At 43.9% G+C, this 18,687-nt stretch overlaps 1 protein-coding gene across 2 annotated transcripts in view; it reads right to left on the bottom strand.

Annotated features, from left to right (window-relative positions):
• LOC144681065 (inactive tyrosine-protein kinase 7-like) overlaps positions 1-18,687 on the bottom strand; it is a 317,600-nt gene that overhangs the window by 23,534 nt on the left and 275,379 nt on the right. For both annotated transcript variants that reach the window (XM_078542773.1, XM_078542774.1), the window contains 4 exons: positions 17,818-17,945; positions 17,511-17,711; positions 14,477-14,632; positions 11,651-11,883 (listed from right to left, as the gene is read on the bottom strand). In XM_078542773.1, coding sequence (XP_078398899.1) covers positions 11,651-11,883; positions 14,477-14,632; positions 17,511-17,711; positions 17,818-17,945 — 718 coding nt within the window. The remainder of the gene's footprint in view (positions 1-11,650; positions 11,884-14,476; positions 14,633-17,510; positions 17,712-17,817; positions 17,946-18,687) is intronic.

Genomic DNA, 18,687 nt, shown 5'->3' with positions numbered 1-18,687 from the left:
TACAAGAATGCCCAGGTCCCTTTGTACATCAACACTTCCCAATCTATCACCATTTAAACAATAATGGGGAATAAAGAAATGGCTGACCAATTAAATACATACTTTGGTTCTGTCTTCACAAAGGTGGACACAAATAACATCCCAGAAATATTGGGGAACACAGGGTTTGGTGAGAGGGAAGAACTGAAAGAAATCAGTATTAGTAGGGAAATGGTGTTGGGGAAATTGATGGGATTGAAGGCCGATAAATCCCCTGGGGCCTGATAATCGACATTCCAGATCACTTAAGGAAGTGGCCCTAGAAATAGCGGATGCATTGGTGGTCATCTTCCGAGATTCTATAGACTCTGGAACAGTTCCTACAGATTGGAGGATAGCTAATATAACCCCACTATTTAAAAAGGGAGGCAGAGAGAAAACAGCGAATTATAGACCTGATGTTGGTAGTGGAGAAAATGCTAGAGTCCATTATAAAGGAAGAAATAGCAGGACATTTAGAAAAGCTTAACGCAATCAAACAATCAACATGGTTTTGTGAAAGGGAAATCATGTTTGACAAGTTTGCTAGAGTTCTTTGAGGATATAACAAGCAGAGTTGATAAAGGGGAACCGGTAGATGTAGTGTATTTGGATTTCCAGAAGGCATTAGATAAGGCATCACACAAAAGGTTTTTGCACGGTGTTGGGGGTAATATATTAGTATGGATTGAGGACTGGTTAACACACAGAAGACAGGATTAATGGGTCTTTTTCAGGTTGGAAAGACTTAACCAGTGGAGTGCCACATGGATCAGTCCTAAGGCCTCAATTATTTACTATCTATCTTAATGACTTGGAGGAGGGGACAAAGTGTAATATATCTAAATTTGCAGACTATACAAAAATAGATGGGAAGGCATGTTATGGTGAGGACATAAGGAATCTGCAAGGGGATATAAACGGGTTGAGTGAGTGGGTAAAAACTTGGCAGATGGAGTTTAATGTAGGAAAGTCTGAGGTCATGCACTTTGGTAGGAAGAATCAAAAGGCAAACTATTACTTAAATGGAGAGACTCCAAAAAAGTACAGCACAGAGGGATTAGGGTTTTCTTGTGCATGAAACACAAAAAGTTAGCATGCAGGTGCAGCAAGTAGTTTGGAAGGCAAATGGAATTTTGGCCTGTATTGCTAGGGGGTTGGAAGTTAAAATTGGGAAGTCTTGTTACAGCTGTACAGGATGTTGGTGAGGCCGCACCTGGAATACTGTGTCCCTGTATTTAAGAAAGGATATACTGGCATTGGAGGTAGTTCAAAAGAGATTCACTAGGTCGATTCCTGGGGTGAACAGGTTGACTTATCAAGAATGGCTAAACAGTTAGGCCTTTATTCATTGGAGTTTAGAAGAATGATGGGTGATCTTATTGAAACGTACAAGATTCCGAGGGGGTGCTTGACAGGGTAGATGTTGAGAAGATGTTTTCACTAGTGGGGGAATTTCAATCTGGGGGACATAGTTACAGAATAAGGGGACACTCACTTAAAACTGAGATGCGAAGGAATTTCTTCTCTCAGAAGGTAGTGAATGTCTGGAATTCTTGACTTGAGAGTTGTGGAGGCGAGATCACTGAAAATATTTAAAGAGGTGGACAGATTTTTGAAATATTGAAGAGTCAAGGGCTATGAGGAGCTGGAACGAAAGAGGAGTTGAGGCCTGGGGCAGGTCAGCCATCATCTTATTGAATGGCAGGGCAGGCTTGGGAGGCCGAACGACCTACTCCTGCTCCTATTTCTTATGTTGTTACAGGTAGATTCAACTCACCCAGAATTACTATAGCGCCCTTGTTACATGCATCTCTAATTTCCTATTTACTGCTGTCCCCTACGTTATGAATACTGTTTAGAGGCCTATAGACAGCTCCTACTAACATTTTCTGCCCCTTGTTGCTCCTTAGCTCCACCCAGACTGATTCTGCATCTAGATTTTCTGAGCCATTATCCTCTCTCACTATCGCACTGATTTTATCCTTAACTAACAATGCTACACCACCTCCTTTTCCTTTTAGGCTGCCCTTCCTAAATATCAAGTACCCTTGGATATTCAATTCCCAGCCTTGGTCACCCTGCAGCCATGTCTCCACAACTGCAATCATATCGCAGCTGTTTACATCTATTTGCACTATTAATTCATCTACCTTGTTGCGAATGCTACGTCATTCAGATACAGTGCCTGTAGGTTTGTCGTTTTAGCATTTTTACACATTTTCTTTGTACTATGGCCCTATTTGCTGCTAGCCCTTGTATTCTCTGCTTTCCACTTTTGCTTTCTACTTTTCTTTCATTCCTATCTTTGTTTCCCTCTCTTGTGTCTCCCCGCTCAGGTTTCCACCCCCCTGCCAATCTAGTTTAAACCCTCCCCCAAAGTACTAGTGAATACCCCTGCGAGGATATTGGTCCTGGTTCTGCTGGGGTGCAACCCGTCCAGCTTGTAGAGGTCCCATCTTCCCGAGGTCCCATCTTCCCCAGGATCAGTCCCAATGCCTCAAGAATATAAATCTCTCCCTCCTACACCATCTCTCCAGCCACACATTCATCTGGACTATTTTCCTATTCCTGATCTCACTAGCATGTGGCACTGGGAGTAATCCTGAGATTCGTACCTTTAAGGCCCAGTTTTTTAATTTATTTCCCAGCTCCCTGCATTCTGCTTCCAGGACCTAATTCCTCTTTTTACCTCATTCTGTTGGTACCAATATGGACGATGACCTCTGGCTGTTTACCCTCCTCCTTCAGAATGTCGTGCAATGGCTCAGTGACATCCTTGACCCTGGCACCAGGGAGGCAACATACCATCTTGGTGTCACATCAACGGCCGCAGAAACATCTGTCCTTTCCCCTTACAATAGAATCCCTTATCACTAATGCTCTCCAACTCTCATTTCTCCCCCAGTTGGTGCAGCTGAGCCATTGATAGTGCCATGAACTTGGCGCTTGCTGCATTCCCCTGAGAAACTATCACCCTCAGCAGTATCCAAAATACAAAATCTGTTGGAGAGGGAAATGGACTGCACTACCTGCCTAGTACTTTTACTCTGTCTGGGGCTCTTACTCTGTCTGGCAGTCACCCATTCCCTTTCTGCCTGTGCACTCTTCACCTACAGTGTGGCCCCTCACAGTACATGTTATCCGTGAAGATCTCATCCTTGCAGATTCTCCACAGTGACTCCAGTCGCAGTTCTAGTTCCAGGATTTCAAGTAGCTGAAGCTGGAGACACTTCCTGCACACATGGTCAGCTTGGACACTGGAAGTGCTCCTGACTTCCCACATTGCAGAGGAGAAGAATTCCACTTGGCCGAGCTGCCCTGCCATGACTTAGTATTAAATTACACCCTTTACTTTTACTTCCTCTAGTTTAGACAATATTAAGGACAGACAAAATACTCACCAGCTCCCAGTTACCAAGATCGCCTCGCTACTTACTGGGGAAGGGTAAAAAATGAAAGGCTCCCTCCTTCCCTCTTCACCGAACTCCCTCTCTCATCAAACTCTAAATTAAGCATGCTAATGCAGTCCAAAGCTGCACTCCAGTGCAGACAAAAAAGTTCAAACATGGGCAAGGAAACCTTCAGTTCATTACCACATACCACCACCCCACACCCCCCACTTCAGCTGATGAATCAGTACTCCATGTTGAACACCACTTGCAGGAAGCATTGAGGGTGGCACCGGTGCAGAATGTACTCTGGGTGGGGGATTTCATCGTCCATCACTAAGAGTGATTCAGTAACATCTCTGCTGAACGAGCTGGTCAAGTCCGAAAGGACATAGCTGCTAGACTTGGTCTTTTTTTTAATTCATTCATGGGATGTGGACTTTGCTCACTGGGCCAGCATTCACTGCCCATCCCTAGTTGCCCTTGAGAAGGTGGTGGTGAGCTGCCTTCTTGAATCGCTGCAGTTTATGTGGTGTAGGTACACCCACAGTGCTGTTAAGAAGGGAGTTCCAGGAGTTTGACCCAGCAACAGTGAAGAAACGGCGATATATTTCCAAGTCAGGATGATAAGTTACTTGGAAGGGAACCTCCAGGTCGTGGTGTTCCCATCGATCTGCTGCCCTTGTCCTTCTAAGTGATAGTGGTCGTGGGTTTGGAAGGTGCTGTCTAAGGGGCCTTGGTGAATTCCTGCATTGCATCTTGTAGATGGTACACACTGCTGCTACTGTGTGTTGGTGGTGGAGGGAGCAAATGTTTGTGGATGTGGTGTCAATCAAGCAGGTGGCTGTGTCCTGGATGGTGTCCAGCTTCTTCAGTTTTGTGGGAGCTGCACTCATCCAGGCAATTGGGGAGTATTCCATCACACACCTGACTTGTGCCTTGTCGATGGTGGACAGGCTTTGGGGAGTCAGGAGGTGAGTTATTTGTTGCATGATTCCTAGCCCCTGACCTGCTCTTGTAGCCACAGTATTTATATGGTTATTCCAGTTCAGTTTCTAGTCCCCAGGTGTTGATATTGGGGGGATTCAGTGGTGGTCATGCCATTGAACATCAAGGGGCAATGGTTGAATTCTCTCTTGTTGGAGATGGTCATTGCCTGACATTTGTGTGGAGCGAATGTTACCTACCACTTGTCAGCCCAAGCCTGGGTATTGTCCAGTTCTTGCTGCATTTGGACATGGACTGCTTCAGTATCAGTTGCGAATGGTACTGAACATTGTACACTCATCAGCAAACATCTCCACTTCTGACCTCATGATGGAAAGTCATTGATGAAGCAGTTGAAGATGATTGGGCATAGGAAACTACCCTGAGGAACTCCTGCAGCGATGTCCTGGAGCTGAGATGACTGACCTCCAACAACCATAACCATCTCCCTTTGTGCTAGGTATGACTCCAACCAGCGGAGAGTTTTCTCCCGATTCCCATTTACTCCAGTTTTGCTAGGGCTCCTTGGTGCCACACTTGGTCAAATGCTGCCTTGATGCCAAGGGCAATCATTCCCACCTCACCTTGGGAATTCAGCTCTTTTGTCCATGTTTGAGCCAAGCCTGTAATGAGTTCAGGAACTGAGAGGCCCTGGTACAACCCAAACTGGGCATCAGTGGGCAGGTTATTGCTAAGCAAGTGCCGCTTGATAGCACAGTTGATGACCATTTCCACCACTTTACTGATGATCGAGAGTAGACTGATGGTGCAGTAATTGGCTGGGTTGGATTTGTCCTGCATTTTGTGTACAGGACATACCTGGGCAATTTTCCACACAGCCAGGTAGATGCCAGTGTTGTAGCTGTACTGGAACAGCTTGGCTAGGGGCACGGCAAGTTCTGGAGCACAAGTCTTCATTACTATTGCGGGATATTGTCAGGGCCCATAGCCTTTGCAGTATCCAGTGCCTTCAGCCATTTCTTGATATCACATGGAGTGAATCGAATTGGCTGAAGACTGGCATCTGTGATGCTGGGAACCTCCGGAGGAGGCTGAGATGGATCATCCGCTCGGCACTTCTGGCTGAAGATTGTTGCGAATGCTTCAGCCTTCGTTCTTTGCACTGCTATGCTGGGATCCTCCATCATTGAGGATGGGGATATTTGTGGCGCCTCCTCCTCCAGTGAGTTGTTTAATTGTCCACCACCTTTCACGACTGGATGTGGCAGTACTGCAGAACTTAGATCTGATCCATTGGTTGTGGGATCCCTTAGCTCTGTCTATCACTTGCTGCTTATGCTGTTTGGCCCGCAAGTAGTCCTGTGTTGTAGCTTCACCAGCTTGACACCTCATTTATCGGTATGCCTGGTGCTGCTCCTGGCATGCCCTCCTGCACTCTTCATTGCATCTGCGGCAAGGGGAAGAGGGAACAAACAAGAGGGAAAAACATACTTGACCTCATCCTCACCAACCTGCCTGCCGCAGATGCATCTGTCCATGACATTATTGGTAGGAGTGACCACCGCACAGTCCCCGTGGAGGCAAAGTCCTGTCTTCACATTGAGAATACCCTCTGTCATGTGGTGTGGCACTGTGCTAAATGTGATAGATTTCGAACAGACCTAGCAACTCAAGACTGGGCATCCATGAGGCGCTGTGGGCAATCAGCAGCAGCAGAATCGTACTCAACCACAATCTGTAACCTCATGGCCCGGCATATCCCCCATTCTGCTATTGTCACCTAGCCAGGGGGTCAACTCTGGTTGAATGAAGAGTGCAGGAGGGCATGCCAGGAGCAGCACCAGGCATACCTAAAAATGAGGTGTTAACTTGGTGAAGCTATAACACAGGATTATATACATGCCAAACAGCATACGCAGTAAGTGATGGACAGAGCTCACCAATTCTACAACCAACAGATCAGATCTCAGTTCTGCAGTTCTGCCACATCCAATCGTGAATGGTGGTAGGAGTGGAGGAGGCAGCTACACAAATATACCATCCTCAATAGTAGGGGTGCCCAGCACATCTGTGCAAAAGATAAGGCTGAAGGAATGGGACACAGAGTGGAGATACAGTAGGGTGTGATGCACAGCTAAATATAGAAGAGAAACTAAGTCAGTCTGGAAGGAAGAGCAAATATAGACCTGTTAAGGCACAAGGGAAAAATGCAAGGCTGGAATGCATCTATTTTAATGTAAGGAGTCTCAAAAGTAAGGCAGACGAATTGAGGGCATTGATTAACACATGGGAATATGATATTGTTGCTATCACAGAGACATTGTTGAGGAAAGGGCAGGACTGGCAGCTCAATATTCCAGGGTATAGAATCTTCAGGCGTGGCGTGGGGTGGAGAGAGGGGGTATAAAAGAGGAGGTGGCATTGCACTATTGATCAAGGAGTCAACTACTGCAGTAGGGTAGGATGGTATCTTAGATGGTTCCTCAAATGAGGCCATATGGGTAGAACTGAAAAACAAAAAGGGGGCAATCACTTTGTTGGAAATGTACCATAGGCCTCCAAACAGTCAGGGTGAGATAGAGGAGCAGAAAGGTAGGCAAATCTCAGAGAAGTGTAAAAATAATAGGGTAAGGATTTCAACTTCCCCAGTATTAACTGGGATAGTCTTAGTGTGAAAGGCTTAGAGGGGACGGAATTCTTAAAGTGCATCCAGGAGAGCTTTTTCAGCCAGCACGTAGAAAGTCCTACAAGAAAAGGGGTGGCACTGGACCTAAACTTCGGGAACGAATCCGGACAAGTGGTAGAAGTGTCAGTTGGGGAGCACTTCAGGGATAGTGACCATAACTAAGATTTAAGGTCGTCATGGAAAAGGACAAAGATGGACCGGAAATTAAGGTCCTGAATTGGGGGAAGGCCAATTTCAATATGATAAGACAGGATCTGGCTAAAGTGGACTAAGAGCAGCTACTTATAGGAAAGTCTACGATAGACCAGTGGGAGTTATTCAAAAAGGAAATAGAGTGTGTTCAGGGCCAACATGTTCCTGTAAAGGTGAAGAGTAGGACCAACAAGTCCAGGGAACCCTGGATGTCAAGGGTTATAGAGGATTGGATAAAGAAAAAAAAGGAGGCTTATGGCAGATTCAGAGTGTTGAAAACAGTGGAAGCCCTAAAGAATATAGAAAGTGTAGGGGGTGCTTAAAAAAAGTAATTAGGAGAGCGAAAAGGGGGCATGAAAAACACTAGTGGGCAAGATAAAGGAAAATCCCAAGACATTTTATAAATATTTAAGGGCAAGAGGATAACCAGGGAAAGAGTAGGGCCCATTCGGGACCAAAGTGGCAATCTGTGCCCGGAGCCTGAGTACATAGGTGAGGTTTTAAATGATTACTTGTCATCTATGTTCACTATGGAGAAGGACGATGTAGGTGTAGAAATCAGGGAGGGGGACTGTGGTATACTTGAACAAATTAGCATTGAAAGAGAGGAGGTAATAACAGTTTTGGCTTAAAAGTGGATAAATCCCCAGGCCCAGATGAGATGTATCCTAGGCTGCTATGTGAGGCAAGGGAGGAGGTTGCAGGGGCTCTGACACTAATTTTCAAAACCTCTCTGGCGGACAGCAAATGTGGTACCATTATTCAAGAAGGGTAGTGGGATAAACCAGATAATTACAGGTCAGTGAGTCTAACATCAGTGGTAGGGAAACTCTTGGAAAAAATTCTGAGGGACAGGATTAATCCCTACTTGGAGAGGCAGGGATTAATCAGGGATAGTCAGCATGACCATCAGGGGGAGATCATGTCTATCAAATTTGATTGAATTTTTTGAGGAGGTGATCAGTTGTGTAGATGAAGGTAGTGCAGCTGATGTAGTCTACATGGACTTCAGTAAGGCTTTTGACAAGGTCCTGCAAGGGAGAACGGTCAAAAAGGTAAGGGCCCATGGGATCCAGGGCAATTTGGCAAGTTGGGTCCAAAATTGGCTTAGTGACAGGAGGCAGAGGGTGATAGTCAAAGGTTGTTTTGCGATTGGAAGCCTGTGACGAGTGGTGTACCTCAGGGACCGGTGCTGGGTCCCTTGCTGTTTGTAGTGTACACTAATGATTTAGACATGAATATAGGAGATACGATCAGTAGGTTCACAGATGACACGAAAATTGGTGGTGTCGTAAATAGTGAGGGGGAAAGCCTTAGATTACAGGACAATATAGATGGGCTGGTAAGATGGGTAGAACAGTGGCAAATGGAATTTAATCCTGAGAAATGTGAGGCGACGCATTTTGGGAGGACTAACGTAGCAAGGGAATACACAATGAATGGTAGGACCCTAGGAAGTACAGAGGATCAGAGGGACTTTGGTGTACATGTCCATAGATTCCTGAAGGCAGCAGCACAGGTAGATAAGGTGGTTAAGAAGGCATATGGGATACTTGCCTTTATTAGTTGAGGCATAGAATATAACAGTAGGGAGGTTATGTTGGCGCTGTATAAAACGCTAGTTATGTCACAGCTGGAGTACTGTGGGGTTCTAGTCACCATACTATATGAAGGATGTGATTGCACTGGAGAAGGTGCAGAGGAGATTCGCCACGATGTTGCCTGGGCTGGAGCGTTTCAGCTATGAAGAGAGACTGGATAGGCTAGAGTTGTTTTCCTTAGAGCAGAGAAGGCTGAGGGGGGACCTGATAGAGGTATACAAAATTATGAGGGACAAAGATAGGGTAGATAGGAGGAAACTTTTCCCCTTAGCAGAGGTGTCAATAACCAGGGGGCATAGATTTAAGGTAATGAGCAGGAGGTTTAGAGGGGATTTGAAGAAACATTTTTTCACCCAGAGGGTGGTTGGAATCTGGAACACACTGCCTGAGGGAGTGGTAGAGGCAGGAACCCTCACAACATTTAAGAAGTATTTAGATGAGCGCTTGAAACGCCATAGCATACAGGGCTACAGGCCAAGTGCTGGAAAATGGGATTAGAATAGAGAGGTGCTTGATGGCCGGCACAGACACAATGGGCCGAAGGGCCTGTTTCTGTGCTCTATAATTCTATGACTCTAATCTTTAGCCAGAAGTGCCAAGTGGATTATCCAACTCATCATCCTCTGGAGGTCCCCGCATCACAGATGCCAGTCTTTAGCCAATTTGAGTCACTCCACGTGATATCAAGAAACTGCTGAAGGCACTGGATACTGCAAAGCTATGGACACTGAAAATATTCTAGCAATAGTACTGAAGACCTGTGCTCCAGAATTTGCCACAACCCGAGCCAACCCATTCCAGTGCAGCTACAACACTGGCATCTACCCGGCTGTGTAGAAAATTGCCCAGGTATGTCCTGTACACAAAAAGCAAGCAAATCCAACCTGGCCAGTTACCATCCCATCAGTCTACTCTCCATCATCAGTAAAGTGATGGAAGGGGTCATCAACAGTGCTATTATGTGGCACTTGCTTAGCAATAACCTGCTCACTGATGCTCAGTTTGGGTTCTGCCAGGGCCACTCAGCACCTGACCTCATTACAGCCTTGGTTCAAACATGGACAAAAGAGCTGAACTCCCAAGGTGAGATGAGAGTGATTGCCCATGACATCACGGCAGCATTTGATTGAGTGTGGCATCAAGGAGCTCTAGCAAAACTGAGGTCAATGGGAGTCGGGAGGAAAACTATCCACTAGTTGGAGTCATACCTAACATAAAGAAAAATGGTGGTGGTGGTTGTTGGAGGTCAACCATCTCAGTTCCAGGCCATCACTGCAGGAGTTCCTCAGGGTAGTGTCCTAGGCCCAACCATCTTCAGCTGTTTCATCAATGATCTTTCTTCCATCATAAGGTCAGAAGTGGGGATGTTCACTGATGTTTGCACAATGTTCAGCACCCTTTGCGGCTCCTCAGATACTGATGCAGTTCATGTCCAAATGCAGCAAGAACTGAACAAGTGGCAAGCAACATTCGTGTCACAAAAGTGCTGAGAAATGATCATCTTCAACAAGAGGGAATCTAACCATCGCCTCCTGACATTCAATGACATTACTATCGCTGAATCCCCCACTATTAACATTCTAGGGGGTCACCATTGACCAGAAACTGAACTGGACTAGCCATATAAATACTGTGGCTATGAGAGCAGGTCAGAAGCTCGGAATCTTGTGGAGAGTAACTCACCTCCTGACTCCCTAAGGCCTGTCCACCATCTACCAGACACAAGTTAGGAGTTTGATGGAATACTCTCCAGTTGCCTGGATGAGTGCAGCTCCAACAACACTCAAGGAGCTTGACACCATCCAGGACCAAGCAGCCCACTTGATTGGCACCCCATCCACAAACATTCACTTCCTCCACCACCGATGCAAGTAGCAGCAGTGTGTACCATCTACAAGATACACTGCAGAAATTCAGCAAGACTCCTTCAAAAGCACCTTCCAAACCCACGACCATTACCATCTGGAAGGGCAAGGGTAGGAGACACATGGGAACACCACCAACTACATGTGCCCACTCACCATCCTGACCTGGAAATTATATAGCCGTTTCTTCACTGTTGCTGGGTGAAAATCCAGGAACTCCCTCCCTAACAGCACTGTGGGTGTACCTACACCACAGGGACTGCAGCGGTTCAAGAAGGCAGCTCACCACCACCTTCTCAAGGGCAATTAGGGATGGGCATTAAATGCTGGCCTAGCCAGCGATGCCCTCATCCCAATAATGAATAAAAAAAAAATCTAATGAACTCAGTTGTTTCAATATCATGTGGAATGAACAGGATTGGCTGAAGACTGGCACCCGTGATGCTGGGAACCTCAAAGCTGAGAAAGATAATTCATATTGTACTTCTGGCTGAAGATGGCAAATGTTTTAAGCCTTTTCTTTTGAACTGCCATGCTGGACTACCCCATCATTGATGATGGGCATGCTTGTGAGCCGAGATTTCATATTCAAGTTTCTATGGGGATCAAACCCATAACCTTCTGAGGTGATAGAGTGCCACTGAGCCAAGCCTGACACACAGACCAAATCAATGTTTTGCATAATTTCAGACAGATTAGTATGCATTACTGACTTCATAATTCCTCAAGTCTGTTTAGCTTAATAATTCCTTCAAGTCGTTTGAAGGCGATGTCCTATTTACAAAAAACAGATAACTGGGTTTTTGGTTCACAATGTACAAGCAAGGATCTCCATGTACAAGATTTGTTCACAAATTGTGCTGGATTAACATGTTTCAAGACACACCCATGACATTTTCAGAACTGACAAAGCAATACAATGGGGCAGCTCCCCTTTGAGTCTCTTACCAGATCGACATATTCAGTGATCATGTAGTGTGGCTCCATTTCACGGCACAGGCCCAGCAGTCTCACGACATTGTTGTGATTCATCTTACTAAACATCTCAAACTCTCGACGGAATTCTAGTTGTAGCTGTTCATCCCGTGTGGTCAGACTCTTCACCAGAACTACCATCTCTACCTCACTTTTGTCGATCCCCTTGGCTTTGGCTAAGAAGACTTCGCCATACTCTCCTTTTCCTGCAGTTACAACATAAGAGCAAAGGTTGACTGGTGTGTCAAATTTAAAACAACCAGCACTATAAGTTGAGGGGAACGATTTGTTTTTGATAACGTACATTTTAAAAGAAATAAAATTCCATATTCTGGAGACCTAGAAGTAAAAATTGTTCAAGCCACTAAAAACTGATAAGAAGACGACACTACAGTAAAGTGCTTCATTATGGCTTTCTACACATTCAGTATCCTTTTCAGGGGGGAGAGCTTCTTTTGGAGAAACACTTGCTGAAGGCCAGTTATTTCCTCATGGGAACACGCACCCCTCCCCTGCCCTGCGGATGCTTATTAGGGTGTGATACAATTACACAATTACTTAACAGCTTGAGTACTTGAAAGGGCAAGTAAGTTCCTAGCCCTGGCAGACAAAACAGCTGAGTCCGTGCAATGTCTGTGCACACGTATGTGACTAAACCGCAGTTAGAAACATGGATCTTGGCTTATTTTCTGAAACTCTTGAAATCAACTGCAGCTGATCTCAACTGGCATGGCTGTGAAGCTAACTAGAACAGGATTGAACCTGCAATCTTCTGGGTTTGCAACATTCAGCACCACATCATAAAGTACATTTACACATCAAACTACCATTGAGGGTGGGCAGTACGTTAAAATCCCACATCACTAAAGCGGCTGCCCGATGCAGAAATGAGTCATAAAAATGGTCCTAGGTTCAATTCCAAGTTTGTGTTCCTTTAACTCTGCACCAACAATACCCAATGTGGAAAGACTGCTCATACCTTATTGGACACTTAAACATCAAATAGATTTGCAAGACATTAAGCATGGGTCAGAATGAAGCCAACATCCCAAAAAGATCCCAGTGCGCTAACCCACAAGATACCCAACAAAATGTTTCCCTGAATAGAATATTTAAGATACAAAGAAGCTACAAAGGGACATAGATAGGTTAAGCGAGTGGGCAAAGATCTGGCAAATGGAGTATAATGTGGGCAAATGTGAAACTGTTCATTTTGGCAGGAAGAATAAAAAAGCTTATTATCTAAATAGTGAGAGATTGCAGTGCTCAGATTCAGAGGGATGTGGGTGTCCTAGTGCATGAATCACAAAAGGCTAGTACGCAAGTACAGCAAGTAATTAGACAAGCTAATAGGACGTTATCATTTATTGTGAGGGGAATTGATTACAAAAGTAAGGAGGTTATGCTTCAGCTGTACAGAGCATTGGTGAGACCACATCTGGAGTATTGTGTACAGTATTGGTCACCTTATTTAAGGAAAGATGTAAATGCATTAGAAACAGTTCAGAGAAGGTTTACTAGACTAATGCCTAGAATGGGTGGGTTGTCTTGTGAGGAAAGGTTGGACAGGTTAGGCTTGTATCCACTGGAATTTAGAACAGTAAGAGGCGACTTGATTGAAACATATAAGATCCTGAGGGGTCTGGACAGATTGGATGTGGAGAGGACGTTTCCTCTTATAGGAAAATCTAGAACTAGAGGTCACTGTTTAAAAAATAAGGGGTCATTCATTTAAGACAGAGATGAGGAGAAATTTATTCTCTCAGAACATACTGAGTCTTTGGAACTATCTTCCTCAAAAGGCGATAGAAGCAGAGTCTTTGAATATTTTTAAGGCAGAACTAGACAGATTCTTGATTAACAAGGGGGTGAAAGATTATCGGGGGTAGGCGGGAATATGGGATTGAGGTTACAATCAGATCAGCCATGATCTTGTTGAATGATGGAGCAGGCTCAAGGGGCCGAGTGGCTCCTAACTTGTATATTCGTATGTACCTCCCAACGTGGCTCTTTGAAGCATCATATTGAGATCAGATAGCATGCCAATAGGGCATTTATTGAAACAGCTTGTGTTCAGCAGACTTTCCTGAATGTATAACCAATGATACTAAGAAATTATTACAACACACCATGACAAACACTGAAGAAACCATAATAAAAACACAAGAACTGGGAGCAGGAGTAGACTATTCAGGCCCTCGAGCTGGCACCGCCATTCGATACACTCATCGCTGATCTTCTATCTCAACTCCACTTCTCTGCCTACTCCCCATGTCCACTGATTCTTTGAGGGAACAAAATATTGATCTCAGTCATGAATATGCTCAATGGTAAACATCTACAAACCACTTGAATAGAGGGTTCCCAAAATTCACAACCCACTGAGCAAAGAAATTTCTCCTCATCTCAGTCCTAAATGATCAACCCCTTATCCTGAGGCTGTGCCCAGACAGGCGAAACAACCTATGTCTATCCTGTCAAGCCCCCTTTTGTATGTTTCAATAAGATCGAGTTTCCACTCAACATGTAGGCACATCACTCCTGTCTGCAGGGTATACTGAAATTACTTAATGATTTAGCATTACTATACTGCAATATTCCAACATCTCATCGTCTGATCTGGTATGTGATTACCATGATTACAATAGTGGAGATAGTGGACAATATATTAGGTTAACATGTGTTGTGGGATATTGGTTCTCATAATCTTTACATTCATGTTATGGCTGGAATTCGTCAACTTAACTCCTGGAAAAAGACAATGAGGCAAGAGAGACAAATGATGTCTTTACAACATACCCAAGGTTGTGATTGCCTTGAGGTTTGAGCGAGGGAAGTGCAGTTTATCATGCATGCTGTGGCGCTTGTTAGACATGACCGTCATACTGATGTTATTAATGGATGCCTCCTCCTGAATCTCAGCTGTTAACTGGCCATTCTGCTGCAAAGTCCCACCTGTATTTCAAAAAGAAAATGAAGCTGTCAAAACATGCACTTAATCCAGCTATTTGTACCATTATAATCCTTTACACACACACATCCATACACAAAAAGATTAATCAAAAGAAGGTTGCATTTATGTAGCACCTTTCGTGATATCCCAAAGTGCTTTGCAGCCAATGAAGTATGAGTGTAGTCACTGTTGTGATGTTAGAAATGCTGCAGTTAATTTGTGCACAAATTCCCACAAATATTTTTTTTTATAAAGACCAGGTAGTATTTTTGGGATGCTGGTTAAGGGATAAATATTGACCAGGCCACCGCGGAAAACATCCCTGATCTTTTTTGAAATCATGGCATGGGAATTTTATATTCACCTGGGAGATCAGATGGGACCCCATTTTAACGTCACATCTGAAAGGCAGCACCTCTGACCATATAGCACTCTCTCAGTACTGCTCTGAAGTGTAAATCTGAATTTTGTGCCCAAATCTCTAGACCCACAACCTTCTGACTCAGAGGCAACAGTGCAGCCAACTGAGCCATGGTTTACAATCAAGCAACTAATTGCATTATGAAAATAATTTTCCAGTCAAAATTTTCTGTCCATTTTAATGACTGCATAGAATCATAGAATAATAGAATGGCCTCCTTCTGTGCTGTAACCATTCAGCCCATCATGTCCATGGTGGCTCTCTACAACAGCAACCCAGCTAGACCTACTCTGCTGCCTTTTCCCTGTAGCTCTACAAATTTTTTCTCTTCAGATAATAATCTAACTCTCTTTTGAAAGCTGCCTCTGCCACATTCTCAGGCAGTGCATTCCAGATCCTAACCATTTGCTGCATAAGTTGTTTTTTCATGTTACCTTTGGTTCTTGTGCCATTCATCTTAAATCAGTATCCTCTGGTTTTTGACCCTTCCACGAATAGGAACAATTTCTCCCTATCTAACATCGCTATCAAATCTCATCTCAACTTCTTTTAAGGAGAACCACCAGCCTCAGCTTTGCCAATCCATGTGATGGTAGTTCCTCATTCCTGGAACCATTCTAGTAAATCTTTTCTGCACCTCCCCGAAAGCCTTCAGATCTTTTCAAAAGTGAGGTGCCCAGAACTGGAGTTGAGGATCCCCACCAAAAGGTAGTGAGGGAGTTCTGAACATGAACATGAAATTATAACCAAGTCACTCATTCCTGCACCCACAGTTCCAGAGCTTTTCCAACTATATAAACAGAGATTACCATTTACAATTTACTTCTTTATCCTGGTCAAAAATTCAGCCCTGTTCCAAATTTTCCTTCCTTCTCTGCAGTCAAAATCCCTCCTTGATTGTCCATCTACACTTGCTGTAAAACCTGTATCTAAATTGCCATACTTGCCAAATTTAGTTAAACAATTTCAGAAACATCAAATCAACATGTGATCGAGAACATACCCTCAATCTGACAAAAGCTTCCTAATTTTGGTACTCCATACCTCTAATTAATAAAGCTAAGGATCCCATTTGTTTATTTTTAAACAGCGTTCTCAACTTGTATGCATACACCCCCAGGACTCATTTCCTGCACCCCTGTTAAAAATGCCAGTTTAGTTTATATTGCCTCTCCTTACTCTTCCTATCAAAATTAATCACTTCACACTTCTCTGCACTACATTTCATATGCCCTGTATCAGCCCATTTCACCAGTCTGTCTATATTGTCCTGGAATCTATTACCATCATCGTTGTTGTTTACTATATTTTTGGGTTTCGTATCATCTGCAAACTTCGAAATGATGTCCTGTCTACCCGAGTCCAGGTCATTAATATATATCAAAAAGAGTAATGGTCCCAACATTGACTTCTGGTGGGCACACCTTTCTCCAAAAACAACCATTCATCATTACACTCTGCTTTCTGTCTCACGACTAAGTGTGAGTCCCTGCAGCCACTGCCTCTTTAATCACATAGGCATCAATTTGACTATTAGGTCTATATGTGGTATTTTATCAAATTACTTTTGAAAGTCCATATACACATCAACCGCACTACCCTTATCAACCCTTCCCGTTACTTCAAAGAACTCAGGCCAGTCAAATACGATTTGCCTTTGACAAATCTGTGCATGCTTCTAGTTACCAACTCATATTTTTGCGAGTGCCAATTAATTTTGTTTTGGATTAATTCCTCCAAAAGTTTCCCCACCAGTGATGTTGGGCTGATGGGTGTGTAGTTACGGGGTTTATCCTGCTCCCCTTTCTAAAATGTGGGCTTACTATTTTCAGTCCTCTAGCATTACTCCCATTTCAGAGGAGGATGAGAAGATTGTGGCAAGAGCCTCCCAGTTTCCACCCTTACTTCCCTCAGTAACTGAAGGTGCATTCCATCTGGAGCAATGACTTTGCTACTTTAAGCAGTACCAACCTTTAAAGCACCTCTGTATATTTTATCTTACCTAACTTATCTCACCAGCACCTTTTCAACGGCAATTAGGGATGGGCAATAAAAGCTCACATCCCATGAAAGAACAAAAAAAATCCACTAGCTCCTCCTTTGCTGTGATATTGACAACATTCTTTTCTCCAGTGAAAACAGATGTATTCATTTAGTACCTCAACCATGATCTGTCCATCCAACCAGACGATCTTTTTGGTCTCTAACTAGTCCCACCCTGGCTTTGATGCTCTTTTTACAGTTAGTTTTTACATATTCAGCTGGGATCTCTACTACGAGCCTGACACTCACCATATTTAGCCTGTTTCTTTTAAGAAAAGGGAACGAGAAAATGGAAAGGGGTGGGGGGGGGCAAAAAAGAAAACAAATGTGATTCAACACAAACTATCCCTCCTTTTGTACCACATTGATCTGCACCATCATATCTGCTAAAGTCAAGTGCTGCACATGCGCCTTACCATTCAGCACCTCCATTTCAGGTTCTTCTCCCTCCACGCCCTTGTGCAACCTCTTTGCCTTTCGCCTTTTTTTGCAATAGAACATGAGACCTAATACAATGATGATGTAAGCTACTGCAGCTCCAACAGAGAGTCCAATTGTCTGGATCATCTTATATGGAGTATGGTGGTTTTCATTTTCTTCAAGAATGGCTGGCTTATCTTCAGGAACATAAAAAAAAAGAAGTAAATTCAGGAGTTTTTTGCTATTTTCAAATCAAGAATAAAGTGATGAGAAGAACTGTGTAAATCAGTAATAATTACTCACCAACAACATAGAGGAATGCATCTCGGTGCTGGATGTTACAGTTGTTGCCAGCGATACAGGTATATTTCCCACTATCCTCTGCACTGACATCATAGATTACCAGGGATCCATTTGCCACTTTCTGTACCCTACGATAAAGTATTCAGAAACAAACCATAAGAATCAGTCAAGGCTGCTCAGTCAAAGGATTGATGTTTAAGGGAATATTCCGGGTACCTGCAAACAGCATCAGCACGTGTGTTTATGCCAAACTGGGCACATGACTGGTTTGTGCGGTTCAATACTTTGGAGAATGTGTGAAGTTTGCTGAAAGATTCTGGGCAGGCCTAGTTCTTAACTGTCAAAGGACTGGGAAATGACCTACATTACCCTGTTGTTGACTACATTATACTGAAAGAGGAATAATGTTCCCAAGTTACAAGGATAGCCATATCAAGTACAGAGCTCTGCAGGGAAAATTATCCCTGTGGTTCCATCTTCACTTTTAATAATAAGCCAAGTGAAAACTTTTATGAGGAAAACTTTTATGTTGCTAAATACACTACCATGCATGAAAGATTCCTACAGACCTTGAAGGGTTCAAGTTTAGTTCCTGGTCTGGGCTGAGTTAACTCATTTCAGTTGCAGCGGTGTGGGAGCGAGGGCTAATAAACAGCGCGCCTGTCTGTTATTTAATAACACCTGCTAAAAAATGTGTATACCTTTTGAGGACAGGAGCAATATCCCCTCAACAGGTTAATGGTCACTAGATTCTCACATGAAGAAATGGCCATTTTGGGTGAAGAACGCATGCCTATGGAACTGTACTCCATCTTCAGGAGGAGAGGAAGAATGAGTAAAAAAAGAGTAACATCATCTTGTAGTGGTGGT

The sequence above is a fragment of the Cetorhinus maximus genome, chromosome 5, assembly GCF_964194155.1.
Source record: "Cetorhinus maximus chromosome 5, sCetMax3.hap1.1, whole genome shotgun sequence".
Lineage (NCBI taxonomy): Eukaryota > Metazoa > Chordata > Chondrichthyes > Lamniformes > Cetorhinidae > Cetorhinus > Cetorhinus maximus.
The sequence above is the reverse complement of the archived record's forward strand: the minus strand, read 5'-3'. Positions and strand labels throughout refer to the sequence as shown.